This window comes from Antrostomus carolinensis, unplaced genomic scaffold, assembly GCF_000700745.2.
Source record: "Antrostomus carolinensis isolate BGI_N321 unplaced genomic scaffold, ASM70074v2 scaffold49559, whole genome shotgun sequence".
Taxonomy (NCBI): domain Eukaryota; kingdom Metazoa; phylum Chordata; class Aves; order Caprimulgiformes; family Caprimulgidae; genus Antrostomus; species Antrostomus carolinensis.
This window is the reverse complement of record NW_010340278.1, coordinates 7,012-23,847: the sequence shown is the minus strand read 5'-3', so window position 1 is coordinate 23,847 and position 16,836 is coordinate 7,012. Positions and strand designations below refer to the sequence as shown.

Sequence of the window (16,836 nt, the reverse complement as noted above, 5' to 3'; positions counted from 1 at the left end):
ACCTCCTGTGTTCCAGCTTACACCCATTGCTCCTTGCCCTATCATTTGGCATCACTGAGAAGAGCCTGGTTCCATCCTCATGACATTTGCCCTTAACATAGTTGTAAACATTAATTAGGTCTCCCCTCAGTCTCCTCTTCTCCAAGCTAAAGAGAACCAGCTCCCTCAGCCTTTCCTCATAAGGGAGATGCTCCACTCCCTTAATCATCTTCGTGGCTCTGCGCTGGACTCTCTCAAGCAGTTCCCTGTCCTTCTTGAACTGTGGGGCCCAGAACTGGACACAATATTCCAGATGCAATTATATATATTACCTTTTCCATACTATCTTTTCCATAAAGAACAGGTTAATAAGTCATTAGAAGGCAGAATCAGCTACTGAGTTTTGAACAACATCCTGACATACACTTAGGCTTTACAAATTCTTTGGTTTCTACCCCCTGTCCTTGTGCACTGGTCCCACATTGTTTTTAAGTAATGCACATTAACTTAGATTGGTTGTTCTGTAACAGAGGCTTGGTACCGAAGTTACACAGGAAGAAAACTGAAAGCAAGTATATACTTCAATTTATTTTGCTAGATGCTATTTTTTTCTAATATTATACCAATATTTGATGTTGCAAGCAGTAATTGTAATAAAGTGTAAAGCAAAAATGAAAATAATCCCAGTAACAAGAGAATTTACACCTGTATTACAGTTGTATTCATATATGTGTACAACCAGCATGCCTTTTTGTGATGCTCAAGAAGTGCATACATAGCAGAGCTGTGTTGTGCACATGCTATTCACTCCTGTGAGAAGAGTGGGCTTGAAGTTTAACTGTCATTGATCTCACTTAATAAACCCTCAGAGCAAAGCTGACCTAGAACTGCAGTTAAGTCATAGGATTTGAATTCATTCCCTGATAGTTTCAACAAAACATGAATAAACCCAATGCTGGAAATTAGAATTTACAAGTTTTTACAAGTGACAAGTTTTCCTGGCATGAATTTTCAATTACTAGATTCATGGTGATATAATCTGTGACATTTCTGTAAGAGCCAAATACTAAAAATGAGAGAGACTGATCCTATATACGGCCACAAATACAAAGGCAAACTTCCTTCTTTAAGCACCAGAGCAGATAATTTGGAACAGGAGAGTGCTTGTGCAGACTGTTTAGAAGTGGTAATTCAGGTACTACACAGCTTTTCTGAGGTGACAACACTTATTCTTTATATCATCTACACATCATATGTGCAGTACCTAAATCTAAAGACGCCAGATAGTCCTCAACAGTAATACAGATGTGGCCATACTTGGTGGATCATGAGACAGATTAATATCCTATTTGTGATAAGAATCAGTGAGAAAAGGGCAGCAGGGAGGGAAGTGAAAAACTGAGAAAGCAGAAGAAATCATCCCTAATTTTTTTTTTCCTCCTACTTACTGTGAGTTAGAGGATGACTTTTGGCCAGAAGCATTAAGGTTTATATTTCTTTCAGAACTCTCAGCAATTTTACAATATCCCCTTTATGGATATTCCCCTATATAAATTCCAATTCTTTGTTTAATCTTTCTTCAGTGTCACAGCCCCCCTAATGGTATCTAATTATTAATTAGGTGTACAAGGCTGGCCTCACATGGAGTTAAAAATGGTTATAAGATTTTTATTTTTTTTAACTAACACAAAGGCAGATGAGAAAAACATACTCTAGAAACACTGATATTCCTTAAACACTGAACCATGCTGTAAAACATACTAAGGGTTCCTTTTCGTTGGACTCAAACCAAAAGAAGGAACAATATTAAAAGTTGAATCTTATTTAACAAGAATTACATGGGGTATTTATTTTGCCCCAATTTCTGGTGAAAGTAAATTCCAGTAATTTTCCTATTTTGTTGTCAGCTGAATTGAATGAGATATACACACAGCCTCCAGATGTGGTTCAGCATTCAAAAGGAGGTCAAAAATTTAAGTAGAAATAAAACTGCCTGCTACCCAGAGGGATGATGGATTATTAACTGAAGTCTCTGTTTTCATCCCTCTGGATATGTTAAAAACATGAAGAAATCTCTTGCAAGCCTAGGACCACCACAGAATACAGTAGAATCGTCAAAGACCTTGTGGTTTACACACCATTGAAAGCAATGAGCAGAGCAGAGCAGAGCAGTATTACAATCCCATGAACCCATTTCCTGAAAAAGTGAATTTGTCCACACACATTGAAATAATAACGTGTTTTAGCTAAGCCCTTTGAATGAATGTGTACTGAATTGCCACTGTAATTGAATCACATGCTCATAAGCACCATCTGCATAATTAAGATGGTCCCATAATTGAATTATATGCCCAAGCACAGTTTCAAGTGATTAACATTTAAATAACATTTTGAACTCTAAACTGAAAATGATAGAAAAAAAATGGTTTTTAAGAGCAAACGGGGATGTTTATATGGCTTTTACCCTTAGCAACGTTTGCATTTTCAGCTCAGTGAAGTCAAGTAATCAAACTATCAGCAAATAACTACGTAACTCAGAAAATGAAACAGCAACCTAGCAACCTTAACACATGCTGGAGACAGCAGGTTGATTTCTGTTTCTACAGAATGGACCAGAAATCATTCCAGGTAAATTAATGAGCCAAAAGGAAAGTGTCAGGGAGAAAAGCTGCATGGGTCCACTGGAAAACTTCTCTTTCTTTTTCACTAGCTTCATGTTTTGACAGTAATGACAAGATGATGAGAATGAAAATGTTCGGCATCCCATGAACTGGCTGGCACATCCCACATGCCAGACTCCACCAGGGAAAATGAGAACTCAACAGAAAAGGCAGATGTAAAATGCATAGGAGACTTGCAAGGAAGAGGAGAACTGAAGTTATCTATACAGGTAACAGCAGAACACAAATTTAATATATATGCTTTTTATAGACTATCAGTAGTCAAAGCCTTCACCTACATTCAAAGGCACTACAAGGCAGCAAATAAAGGACTCTTGGAAGAAAGGGCTCCTTAGAATATACAATACCTGTTACAAAAAGTCAAAAGAACTTTTTAGGATGGTTTTTTTTCAGCATTTTCTCTTGAAATTTATAGGGAATCAAGTGTCATCTTTGATTTAACACAACTTATCACAGGAGAACAGTTGAAGTGTCAATATAGAAGTATCTAGTCAAGTACTCTGTCGTCCCAGCAAAGACAAGCAACATCTAATGGCAGACTCACGTGTGCCCCTGCTTACTTATTGGCAAAATAATTATACTAGGTTCCAGGAATGTTTTAAAATGGCCTGGAGTGTAGTGGAGCAATCTGACTGCCTCTCACTGTGTCATGATTTAGATATCTACTAAAATTTACATTTTCTAATGTGATGACTGACCACTGAAGAGTCTGTCAGTGATCCAATTGATAATAACCAGTGTGAAATCATCACCATGCTTGCTTGAACCAGCTTCAAGTGTTTCACCATGTTCAGGCAACTGGATGACGGTGATGACAAATTTATTCAACATAAATTAAAATGGAAAAGTCAAAAGCTCATAATAAGTCAAGAAGGAAGCACAGAGCACAGTCTGACAGTCCTGTTTTGGAGAGATTTTAAAGGCCTCCTTTCATTCCTGATACAGAAGACTGCAACTCCAGTTGAACACCATCCATGAAACAATCCTGCAGTACTTGTGTTACTACCTGGAGAATTTTAAGCACATGTTGTCCTAGCATCTGGACTTCTATTATTCAATATTGTCCAATTTACATTTGCAATAAGGTTACATCTGATTTTAGATAACCACATGATAATTCAGATGCACATTTTCTTAACTTCCTGCACTATTAGAGAGTTAGTTTCTTGTGTAATAACTAGGAGAGCTTCTGTCAGGTGAGTCCAGCTCAGAGCACTGGTGTCAGAAATACTAATGAATTAAATGCTGATGTAGGAACTAGCAGTTGTTTTGGGAAGCTGCGTGCAGAAACGCTACAGAAGTGACACAGAAAAGGCAGATGCTATTGCAATCTTCCATTAGTGCTTGACTGTAATTGTACTTCTGTGTCTGGCAGATGCTGCTCCCTCACTTTAGCAGCAGTTATTGAGTTTTGTAATATTATCACAATAGTAGCCTAAATGCAGAAATCTGAAGGAAAAAAGCTTGAGGCAAACAGCTTGAAAACAATTCTAAAGCTATTAAACAGGACTATGCAGAGACAGTTCTTTCCTGGACTGGAAGGACAAGGGTTGCATAGTATCTCTGCTGTAGCCAGAAATATTTTGAGTAATCAATGGAAAAGTTCATATATCATTTTGCTAAGAATTTAAAATCTCAGAACCCACAAATGACATAGGTTGCAAAGGACTTTCAGAGGTTACCTGCTCTGAACCCCACTCAAAGCATGACCATTTTATAGATATTTAGTGCAGATATATTCTTTATCTAAGAAAAAATTATTTAATCAGATCACAGAATAATTCAGAATGGCATGAAGCTTGACAGGTTTCTTGTCCTGTTAGATAGCCCAAACCAGGGTGAGCTATAAGGTCAGACCAGGTTGCTAAGAGTCTTACTCAGTCTGGTCTTTAAAATCTTCAAGGACAGAGAATGCACAACTTCTCTGGGAAGGCTCCTCCACGACTTGACTTGTCATTGTGGAAATGTTTCCCATTACATCTAGTCAGAAGGTCTCTTTATTTAATGTCTGTTGTCTGTTCTTCATCAGAAAAATGAAGAACCCCATGGAACAAGTTTTTATACACCACATAAAGCTCAGAAGATTGCTATGGGGAGGAGGACAGACTACTGTGCTACAAAGGACTAGGAAATGAAAAACTGTAATTTCTTTATTCTGGCATTTATATACTGTTTTCATCACTGTTTAATGATACCTATGTATATGGCAATGTAATGTATACAATACAATATTGGAATTTATATACATTCTTTAGAGTAATTTTTTTTTTTTTTTTAAACACTTTGTACGGGTTTGTGCTTCACTGGATTTTCTTTGAGCTTCTAACAAGCTCCAAAAGTACACAATAAATATTTGGTAGATCCTATTTTAAGCTCTTAAGTACTAGGATTCAATTTACGATTACAAATCAACACAAGCACTTCAAACTTGGCAAATTTGCCATGGAGATATTTTCCAAGTAACCTCACCAGAAGAGCTATGGGAGTACCAAGTATCTCACTATTCATCCAGGGAGAAAGAGCACAAAAAGTAGGTTAAAAAGATGAAACACTCAAAGCAAATTTTGAGTGGCTGAATTTTAGGAAGATTGATAATAGCCATTTCTGAAAGTACACACACAACCTGTCACTTCATACAAGTCTATTTTAAATAAAGGTCAGTTAAAGATGTAAATATTAGATCTAGTTCCAATTTTAACCTAGATTAGATGATTCAATCTGGAAGTCTAATTTTTCACCACTTTCGAAGTTACTTTATCTGTCAGTATCTCAGACTCCAGACACTGATATGATTATTGGTCTTTTCTCACTACAATGATGCATTTTCCCTAATGATCAGACATTAGGAGAAGGAGGAGGAGTCTGTAAGCTTTTGGCTTCATTTTATGAGAGAGGAATACAACAAACCTCTGATTTCAATATATATATATACCCCAGGAGTATATCTACTTCTAGCAGCATCAGAACAGAGTCCACTATAGGGATTCTTTCTTGCCCAGCAAGCCATGGGGATCTCAACCATAAAATTTAAGATCAACACGCCTGAGCACTTGTATGATTAGTAACTATGCAAAGTAAATTTCCTCAAGGAAAAGGATTTATTGAAAACTGATACTTGCCAGACATTTGAAAAATGAGATTTCATCCCCCTATATTATTTTGCTATACAATCTCTTTAAACAGTAGAGATTTTATGATACCTTCTTGTTCCAGGAAATAGAGCACTGTGAAGCACACAGTGTATAAGTGCAATAAAAAGGCTCCCAGAATGTTTGTTTTAATATGGTTGCAGAGAGGAAAATGTATTGTTTAGATATGAAAAAGAGTGGTTAAAAAATTTGGTGCCCATTATCCACAGCTCACTGGCTTGAGCCACTCGACTCACTGTTTCACTGCAGACTGGCTCTGCACATTTGCTCATTTGGGAGCAAGCAGATCATCTGCCAAGTTTATCTGTCACAGGGCTGCTGACAAAGAAAGAGCTGCGCGATGTTCTGTTGTACCCCCTTTGCAGTGACTGGCAGACAGCTTGGAAAACTCAAGGGCTCCTGAAATAATTTGTCTACATTCCAGGAAAAATGAAAGATGGGTGAGAAGGACATTTAAATATATTCCAGTTTCTAGACAGACCAAGGTTAGTTTAAGGCCTCTTGGACAGGAGTTCAAACTGGCCATAGTTACTGGTTTCTTGAAACCTTCCACCTTAAACTGAAACTCTTTCAATTTTTTTGATATTCAAATGCAAGTTACACAAACAATGATAATTAATCAAACACTATTTCACAGCATGGATGGATTGTTACCCCAGTGAAATGCGACTCCAGTTATCCCTTTCTGGAAAACAGTATAGCTCTCTAAAATTCAAATTGTCCTAAAATTCTCTGAAGACACTTAATCCAGCCTGCTGAAAAGAAGAATGTATGAGGATAGGGTACAGTAGCTACAGTAGCTTTCTAGCATCTTCTCTCTTGGAAACTTCAAACAGGATAAGGAAAATGACAGGGTCCAAAAAAAGCTTCTGTTCCACAGAACAGATGTGTAGTTGGACCTGTACAATAATGTTTGCTGCCGTCTTGGTTACAATTGCATATTTAGGAAGACATGAGTTGTGAAATCAGCAATTTAACAGAAATCCAATTGTGATTATTTATATGGAGAATGTTAATGACTTAAGGCAGTTAATTATAATGAAGACTTCAGAAACAACTTTTTAATGTAAACCACAAAAACCCCCAAACAACAAAAAACCCCCCACAAACCAAAAAAGCCCCTTATTATCTAACCATACCTGGTTATTGTCAAATACAATATAATATTGGCTTAACTACCTCTGCCCTACATGACAGAAATACAGAATTCTAATGCTACCCAGGTGGTCTAAAACTTGGTCTGAATTCTCCATTTCCCATATACCAAAGTCAAATGGGGCAGTTCAAGATGCTGTCATGCCTGAGCTGAGCACCGCTTTACTCAGTTACAGTGTTTCTGACATCAGTGGCACTGTGTGCAGTTGTAAGGCACCTACACAAAACAATTCCTCCACAATAAAAGTGGAATAATCTGGGCCTATATTGTGATAGTATATTTAAACAGAAGGATAATTACATTTCTGAGAAACTCTGATGAGTCTTATCCAAACCAGTAAATAACGGTATTATCTGCTCTGCAATTTCACAGTAATACTTTTTTCCTTCTAAGTACAATCTCAACAATTCCATACAGGACCCACAACAACTCCCTTTTTCTGATTGTGTACTGCTTTACCACAATGGCAATATATTTTCAAAAATGCTCCAGCTCAAGCTAAGGAAATTATACTGGCTACCAGGATACCTTAATCAGAGCGTTCTTATCAGTGTGTCTCCAGACTAACAAGAAGAAATCCAATCTAAAGCCCACTGAACACTAAATTAGATCTAATCATAGGGCACTCTCCCAACTGTTCAACAGCAGGTCTAAAATCAACAAATGCCATTTTTTTTCTGTATCTGTTAAAATACTACAAACAATCCCATAATAGCTGCCTCAGAGCCATGATCAGAAAAGTGTGCAGACACTTGTTTGCATTTGAAGCATGATCATTCAGTGCTCTCCTTGTAAGAGCTTCTTTACATTCAAACATCTGCAAGAAGATTCTGAAAGGCTCCAGAGCCACAATACTCTGGGAATCCCATAACAGGGCAACCTACTTACATCTTCTCAGTTTGAGAATGTTTAAATGATTGAAGTGCAACACTTTTAAATTGTTTTCTGTCATACAGATTTTGCCTCCTTAAAAAAAAAAAAAAAAAAAAAAAAAAAAGGCATCACTTGAGTTAATTCAGACTGGAAAACTACTGCATCTGGACTTAAAAATGTGATTCATTAAAATCCTGAAAGACATGCACACAGGGACTATAGTATAAAGGTGTTGAAACCTGCTTAATGCTTTATGCAAAAGTTCTAGACCAACATTTTTATAGGACACTGTAAGCCATGTGTTGAGTCAATTTTTTTCCTTCTGGGAAAGATCCTATCTGTAAAGTTTCCTGGATTAGACAGAGCAACTGTGTATCACTATGAACTTGTAATCTTGTGGGGGGGGGGAGAGGGTGGGGGACGTGATGTGGGGGGAAGAGTATGATAAACTTGAGATTTTTAAAATATAGTTTGTTTCTCAGAGGCCAAAGTGACAAGTTAAGTATTAGCTCTCCTTTTGCTTGTAGCATCTTCATTGCATCAAACACAACCCAAGTGTGACAATGGCTCACATGTCTGTTATATCAACCTGTACAGAGTCACAGCTTCTAAGCACTTTCATGCACACTGTTCTTACCTCACACATGGCTAACTACCTCCCCTCTAAATACACAATCTTCTCTTACTGCACAGGCTGATTGTGAAGACACTGAAGTACTAAAACTTGTGAGGTATGGGACAGGAGAAAGGAAAGAAGCTGCAAGAAAAAGTATGTCCAAAAGGTGAAGATAAAATAATTGTCTATGTGCAGGAGGAGATGAACAGCTTCCCAACACCACAGTCAAGGATTGTCATAACCAAACCATATGTGTTTTTGCTCATCCTTCTCTAGAATAAGGTGGTCCATGTTTGCAGTTAAGATGTTATGGATAAATTACACATCTGAATAATTCTTCACTTAACATATAAAGTAATTTCCACTCTTTCATATTTTAGTTCTTTGGCTTTGCTCAAGGATTTCTAATCTAAATCTGTGCTTCTTTTTACATAGCATTTAAGTGCAGCAAAGACTGAAATCATAGAGTGACACATTCAGTGATAACCATGACTTTTGGATATTCATTTCTGGTTATGTCCAGACAAAAAGACCCCAAATAACATATCTGAAAGCTACTTTTTATTTTATATAATTTATTGTTTGGAGGTGGAAGGCTGCGTGTGATATAAACCAGAATTGATTAATTTATCATATAATGCCTTCATTTTCTGAGTGCATCATCCATGACAGTAATCAGAATGTTAGGAATACATATTAAACTCACTTCCCTTCTGCTCCCTTTACTGACTGGCTGAAATAGTAGCTGATTTCCTTCTCTTTGAAGTAGTTACTTCTTCCCAGTGTGATTACAGAGACAAGAGTGAGTGAAATTTCCAATTTCACATTTGGTTTAGAAACTTTTTATGCTACGTTAATAAATACTGAAGAGTGTATGATATATATCTTACCCCCAACCGTGACTGTGTGTTAAATCACACATGGTATAAAATACTCAAATACACAATATATTCTGAAATAATTTCTCTTGCAACTAAGCCACATTTGGCATAATAAGAATATGGAACTGAGCATGGCTTGCAACAATAAGATCCTTCATATTGCCGTTTTGCTTGCATGTGCAGGTGCTTGCAACGCAGTCACCCTCAAAGCTCTAGGTATTCAACCACAAATGTTAAATGTCTAAAAAGTCAGATGGCATCCACACTCACACATCAGCCAGTGACCAAATTTCCTTTCTTGGACTTCACCTGAGTCTCTCATTTCCTCCCCACACTTAAAGCCTCTGTGTCTATCACCCATCATACACACTGTGCTATAAAACTGTTGGCACTTTCCTTTTTTTTTCCACCCTTGCCTTCCTCTTGCCTGCCACAGAAACGACAGGCTAGCACGTCCCAGTGAGTTTTCAGTGGAAATGGTGATTACATTAATGCCAGAAGCTGAAAAAAACAGTAAATCTAGCTAGTCTGTAAAATAAAGAAGAGGAAGCGATCATACTCACAGCAGCTGCAGAGACACAAGATCATCAAAAAGGCCCTGGGGAATCTCTGTGATCTTGTTTCCATAGAGCACTCTGAAAGATACAGAAAGACAAAATAAATCTTAAGTAACAGACCAGTTTAGTGTCCCCCCACATCTCTGCATTATCATCTTTATTGATCTTGTGCCCCATGCCCAGGATCTGTGGGCATTTCATTTAACTACTGATCTCATTTTCATTTTGAGAGCACATGGTATTAAATGAGTCGTTATGATTCAGAATTCATCTGGTGTTGGAAAGCATTTTTAATGTAGAAACTGGACATCATCCAAAAACTGTATCTGAAATATTTTTCATCTCATTGAAGGATTTTTTTTCCACCCTTTTTAGAAATATTTTAACCATTGAAAGGCACACTGTCTTATGCAAAAACCTAGAACTCTGCTCAGGGATACTGAATTTAAAAGCCAGGGAGCACAAGTTGGTTGTAGATAAAACTTCATATAACAATCTCTTAAGACACAGTAACTGTTATGAAATGTGACACAGGCATCACTGGATAAAATCGTATGGCTTCACCAGCTGCTGTTACAATTTCAACTAGCTAATACAAAGAAATTTAGCCTGAACTGGAAACAGACATGTATTTCAGAAACTTAAAAATAATTTTGGCAAAGTTTAGTTACAAAAATCAGTAAGGATTTACTAACACTAAATGAGACTCACTATATATATTTATTCAATCATAAATATATACAACCTGATATCCATGACTCAGTCTTAATATTAAAAATATTTCATTTTTTAATAGAAAAATGCACGTATGGTATCATCAGAAATTGAACTAAAGGGAAAAAACAGACAACACTGTTACACTGAGATGTGTTACCTAGGGATCAGAGCAAAATCATATATGACAGGAACACCTGAACTTCAGTCACGGCTAAAGTATTTACTCATGTCATTTCTGCAAGTCAATAAAATTTGTCAAAATCAGAAAGTGAGTTAGGAGCTTATATGGGTCCTAGTAAAAGGGAAGAAGATTAGGCTCCCTCTGAAAATGTCACGCCTTACCTAAGCATTTTAATAGACTTCAAATTGGGGAAAATGAATATGTATAATTTCTAGACTCTACATAGGACATGACAAATGGTTATAGAACAGCTCATGCCAAAACTGTGTTGGTCATGTGTCACTGAGCTGGTTAATTCCCTAACTTTTGAATGTGGAATAATATACTAGCAATGAACCAAACAGCCATGTGAGACTTGGATACTGGCTGAAATCCTGACTTACCCTGTCTTTCAACATTTAAAATATTATGGTGAATTGAACATACAGAAAAACAAACACTTAGCATGATGGACCATTTACAGTGCTCTCTAGCCTTCCCAGAGTATCGCCATTTCAGTTTACTCCTCATCAGTCACTGGAAGTATATCACCTCTGTGGGAGAGTTCCCAGATCAGCTCATTTCTGAGCCTAAAAACAATGAATCTAAATAAAATAATACCACTTAGATATGAGAATCTAAACTAGAAACTTCATTTTTCATTACTTTTGAAGTTTAGCAGGAAGTGAACTGCTACCCAAGAAACTAATGACAATTTAGCACTATATTTTCTCTAAACAAATGTAACAATTTCTATTTATCTACTGCGGAACAGAAGGTTGGCTTTTAGTGTACTGTTACAGTTAGTGTTTTTTGTGAGTAATGAATGCTAGTGCCACTAAATCTTTCTGATGGTTTCCTAATTTCAGCTGCAGAAGACGTGTACAACTTCCTACTTCAACAAAATTTCACGCGATGTATGTAGATTTTTCTACTCAAAACTAGACAGAAATGATGGCTGAACTTTGAAAAGTCTAGCAGGTCCTGCCACGTATATAGCAGTTTCAAAATATGATATAATATTAAAGTCACTGGAATTTCACTGGGCTGTAAAACAACATCCAAATGGCTGACTCACAGACTTCTTTCTAAACAGAGTAACTGACATGAGCTTCTGTATCAGGAAGCAAAAGCAAAACCTCTGCAAATAAAATATTTATAAAAGATTAAAATTCTAAGTTAACGCCCACAGAATCCAGTGTATTGCCATTTCAGTTTTCACTCTTTCTGAACAACATTTCTTTAGCAAGTACATCACCTGTATACAAAGGTTAGATGATGAGCTCTGTGATGCCAGATGAAGATCTTCCTTAGTTTTGTGAAGCAGCAGGATCACAAATGCTGAACAGTAATGTTTAATACTATAGCAAACAAGAAAGAGTTCAGAGGCTAAGCTTTATAAAATCCCCATGGAAAGAAGTAAAAAAAAAAATCTCCACTCCAGTCTAAGGGGTATTCTGGATACAGAGTTAAAAACACTTATGTAAATTAAAACCTTAGAGAACTCTCAACACTCACACCCAACACAGTTGTTAGGTATGGTACTACTAAATGCAAATATCAAAATAAGACTCTTTAATTAGAGTAGTTTTTCATTTACTTTTAATTTAAGAGCCAGGTCATAGTGCAGTGTTCCACTGAATGTGAAACCTTGGATGTATTTATACATCCTCTTTATTATTTTGAGTGAAACAAAACTAATTAAAATAGCTTAGAAGATAGAACAAAGCTTCAATTTTTAGAAGCCATGAAAAGAAAATAAGCGTTTTCAAACCTAATTGGGCTTGTTTGCATGTGGCACATTAACATTTGAACAAATTAACAGCTAAACAAAAGTCAGTATGAGAGCTCAGGCACTTGTCTCTAATTCATATTCATGTTCAGCATCGTACAGAGCCAAATTAGCTAATACCATTGTCTGCCTGCCATGACAGAGCTGAAGTCAAACAGTCCTACAGAAAGAAGCAAAGAGGAAAGGAGGTGCAATACATAATGCATTGCATCTATTTCTTGAGTTCCTTATTTCCATTTAGTCTAATAGCACAGAAACTTTTTCTTTCCTCAGAAACTTTTTCTTTCTCACTTTTCTGATGAAGACAGGAAAGCATGCTCATACCAATAAACACAAATATTGGTCAGGTTCTTGATCCAGGGTGCTTTTGTTCCAAATGTACCAACTGCTGCACTCCTAAGAGTACTATGAGGGAGTTAGCCTGCAAAAAAGACTGGCCAGGTTAGGTACAATTCATTAGTGCATCCACTTCCCTCTATGTCCTGCCATTCTGCCCATCTCACTGGCACACACTGCAATGTTTCCAGAATTGCAGCTTTGGGGAAAAAAGAAACCTAACAAAAACCTCAAAGAAAAAAATAACTTCAAAAGGCCATATAACAGGAAACTCAGCCAATTGATTCAAGAACTTCATTTAAATCTCCAATGCTTTTACCAACAGAGATTAATTTTAGGAAGTTTGCCTATACCATTATAAATTCTAAAAAGGGTATGTTCACTTGCATCCCTCACATATGTTGCAGGACATGCATGTGTCCTGGCTACTCTGCAAGCTCGGCACAGGAGCACAACCCTCCTATCTCCTAGCACTTGACCTCAAATATTTTTTATTAAAAATACACTAAGAAATTTAATATGTAATAAAAATAAAATCAGCTCAGTAACTGCTGCTAATAGACAGTGAATGAGAACGACATTTATTAGAACACAAAAAAATTACTAAAATTTTTATTGTGTCCTCCTGTTTGTTCATTTGCTTCTCAACTTTGCTAGAAGACCAAGTTAGTCTCAGGTCTGACAAATGCCATTTACTGTCAGCTGGAGAAGATATTACCCTAAACATGATGTACATTTTGGAGAAAAGAGAGCTATAGTTTAATTCTATATTCACAATGCTAATCTTAAAAGTAGTAACTAGAGACAAACCCAAAACTGACTGAGAGACCAATAGGTATCTTTTTTCTTACTGTTCTTTTCTCTCTTCTCACCACACATGGGAGTCTCTTTTATAAAGATGGACCAGTCTGAATGGAGAAAACAGTCATAAAGATGTGCAAACACATCAGACTTGCCAGTGAATTAATTTTATTCTTGCCTTTTCTGCAAGGCAGGTATATATAATACCAGGATGACCAGTGTGAAAAATCATTCACTGTATTTTTAACTCCAGCAAACTTTTCTCAGTTTTTTTGCAGGTGGCTTTCTAACACCAGCAAGTTGCTGTTAGGGCACAGGTGCAGCTGAGCCATCTGAGGGTTATACTCTTAGCAGCATGTAAAACCATCACCTTACCAGTTCACAGCTAAATGTTTTCAGCAGGACCACCAACCACAAGCTGCATTTCTTCAAAAGTACCTGGCAGATTGGCTGACAACTTGCAGCAGTTTCAGGCTGCCATCAACCTTCCAAACAATGAGAAGGACAATGCATATAAAGCACAGACCCCTGGCTGCAGTGCAAGCACTGGAGGAGATCCCTGGAAGAAGCACCCTATTCAGCTGAAGAATTATTATGAATCTCCTATAAGAAATTGTACAAATATATAAAAGTAACAATGAGTTGCTGTGTTTCTCCAGCCTCATTCTGGCACCATATTTTAATATCCCCCCCAAAATGTATCTATTCCAAGACACAATTAAACATTAAATTTCCAGTAAAACAATTAATTGTTACTACTAAACTTCAAGCTTTGCAGATTAATCCAACTGATGTTCAAAGTAGTTTAAAATAAAGATTAAATAGTGAAAACATACACTGCATAGATTCACCTAAAAGCTTAGGACATACCAGACAAAGAAAGCATTGAAAGCTCACATAGCAACAAGTACGTTATCTTCGGTGAAAATGTAATCAAGCATGTACCAAACCTTCAGTGCCAGTGTCTTGAAACACAAGTGTCTCACTGATTCTTCACAATCTCTAGACATTCTGATCTCTTGAACAGTTTTAAAATTAAGGAATTTGCAAAGACTTTATCAACACATGGCTTTTATATACTGATGTTTAGCATGTTTCACACCTTCTAAGGGTGTGAAACAATAATTGCTGTGTTGTCTTTATTTTATGGTTTGTCGGCCTACCTTACTTGCAAATGTAGTTGCAATTTAGCTGCTTTGTTAAGTCAGATGCCAGAATATAGAGATTTTTCCCTAGAAGGTAACACAGAGCTTTTTAGGGTTATGAAAGTCTAGCACAGAATCCCGTACTCTATAGCATATGGTTTCCAGCTAAGTGTTCCTTTATTTTGGCTTGGCTGAAACATTTTTACCAAAGTGTCAAATTTTGACTTTATGCAATGTCTTTTTCAGTCCTCAGAATGCTTTTAACTTTCCTTCAGACTGTGAAAACAATTCTTGCTAGGAAGAATTATATTTCCCAAGCTATGTACAATGGCACAGGCTCAATAAGAATTCAAGTTTTCAAAAGAGGAGGAATTGATAGGAGTAAAAACAGCAATAAATTTCTGATATCTGAAAGAAACTTAGACATGTAATTTTTTTTTCCCTGCACTATTTTATATTTCTTCAGAACAAGTTAGGCTAAATAAATCACAAAGAAACTATCTAAAGCAATTTGTTACCTTAAAATAAATTTGGCAGTTATTGCAATAGACAGTGTTTTATTGCAGATTTCAAGTCACCATGAATGACACCACATACATCAGCACCCAGGAGATGATGGCCTAAATGGGACTGCTACGTCAAAATCTAAGCTGTCTTTTGTCTTTGTGCCCAGGATGATCTAAGCTTTTAAATTGTTCACTAGCTCAATTCAGTAGATGAACAAAAGCAAACTAATTCTCCCTCTGCAGTGGTCTAAAATTTATTCATTCCGTTTAACACACTGAAGGCTTAGACTATTTTGTCATATCTCATAAAATGTCCCCAGACAGTCTGGATATGGCCTTCCAAATGTACACTTGTGGAAAGTTTACTGACCCCAAGAATAACATTTGTCTTTGATACTATTAACAATAACCAAATGTTGATAAAATCCTCTCACTGATATTAGACAGATTTTGAGTTGATTAAATGAAAAATTCATTTACTTCAGAAAGTGCACACAGAAATCTTGAAACATGAAACTACTCATAACTTAGCCCCCATGTTCTGCACTGAGTTATTAACCACTCCAATTCCAGCAAAGTGCAATTCTAACTATGTAAAGCAAATACAACACACTACAAATGGAGCATTTCTCAAACTTTTGCTTAAAATTAAGATAACACATTAATTTGCAATCAACCTATTTTGCCACACTTCTCAATGAAAAGGCACCATTTGCTCTCATGTTTATATGGTAGGAAGCATTGGATGGCAAGACTAATCCCTCCAACTCAAAAGCCATGGCTACATTACCATGGCTTGCTCACTCACTCTCTGTGCTGCTTACTGTTTTTTTAGAATAAAATAATTCTAATTATTTATTTCTCATCTTGGATATTTCATATGGTCCCAAGTACTGCAGTATCACTACATCTCAGAGTAGTGTATACACCCTTGCACCATCACTTTGAGACAGAGAAAGACTTCTACTTTTTCAAGAGGGGAGACTTTGGCATAGACAAGCGGTTTATTTGGCTGATAGTTGACAATTTCAGCTATCACTGAAATTATGCAACATAACTTCCTCCCAAATCCCACAGTAGCATCTTTATGATTAAAGACCCTTTCTCTCATGCCTTGATCCAAACCACCCTCCATTCTCCACAATGGCTTATAATAGCAAGCTCTCCACAACTCTGTTCTGCCAAAACCAGAGGTTAGATCTTACTGTATATTCAGTTTTGTCCATAAACAGGTTTGAAGTTTGGTTCATACCAAAAATATGCTAAGGAGCTAAGCCCTAGTGCCTAAATATTGAAAGGGAACTTCATTCCCTTTCACTATAACAGAATTAAATGCACAGCACATACAGGCCCAGAGCTGACTAGTGACTCACAGTGCTGTCTGCATGTGCCACAACAAGGCAAAAAAGAAAAGCCATAAAACTCTGAGAATAAGAAAAAGAAAGTTCTTGAAGAATTATTCTGGTTCCTTAACTGTTGTCACAACC

General features: G+C 36.8%; 1 protein-coding gene across 1 annotated transcript in view; it reads right to left on the bottom strand.

Annotated features, from left to right (window-relative positions):
* LOC104531257 (slit homolog 3 protein-like) overlaps positions 1–16,836 on the bottom strand; it is a gene marked incomplete at both ends in the record, with an annotated part of 87,542 nt that overhangs the window by 67,256 nt on the left and 3,450 nt on the right. The window contains one exon of the mRNA XM_010176094.1: positions 9,899–9,970. Coding sequence (XP_010174396.1) covers positions 9,899–9,970 — 72 coding nt within the window. The remainder of the gene's footprint in view (positions 1–9,898; positions 9,971–16,836) is intronic.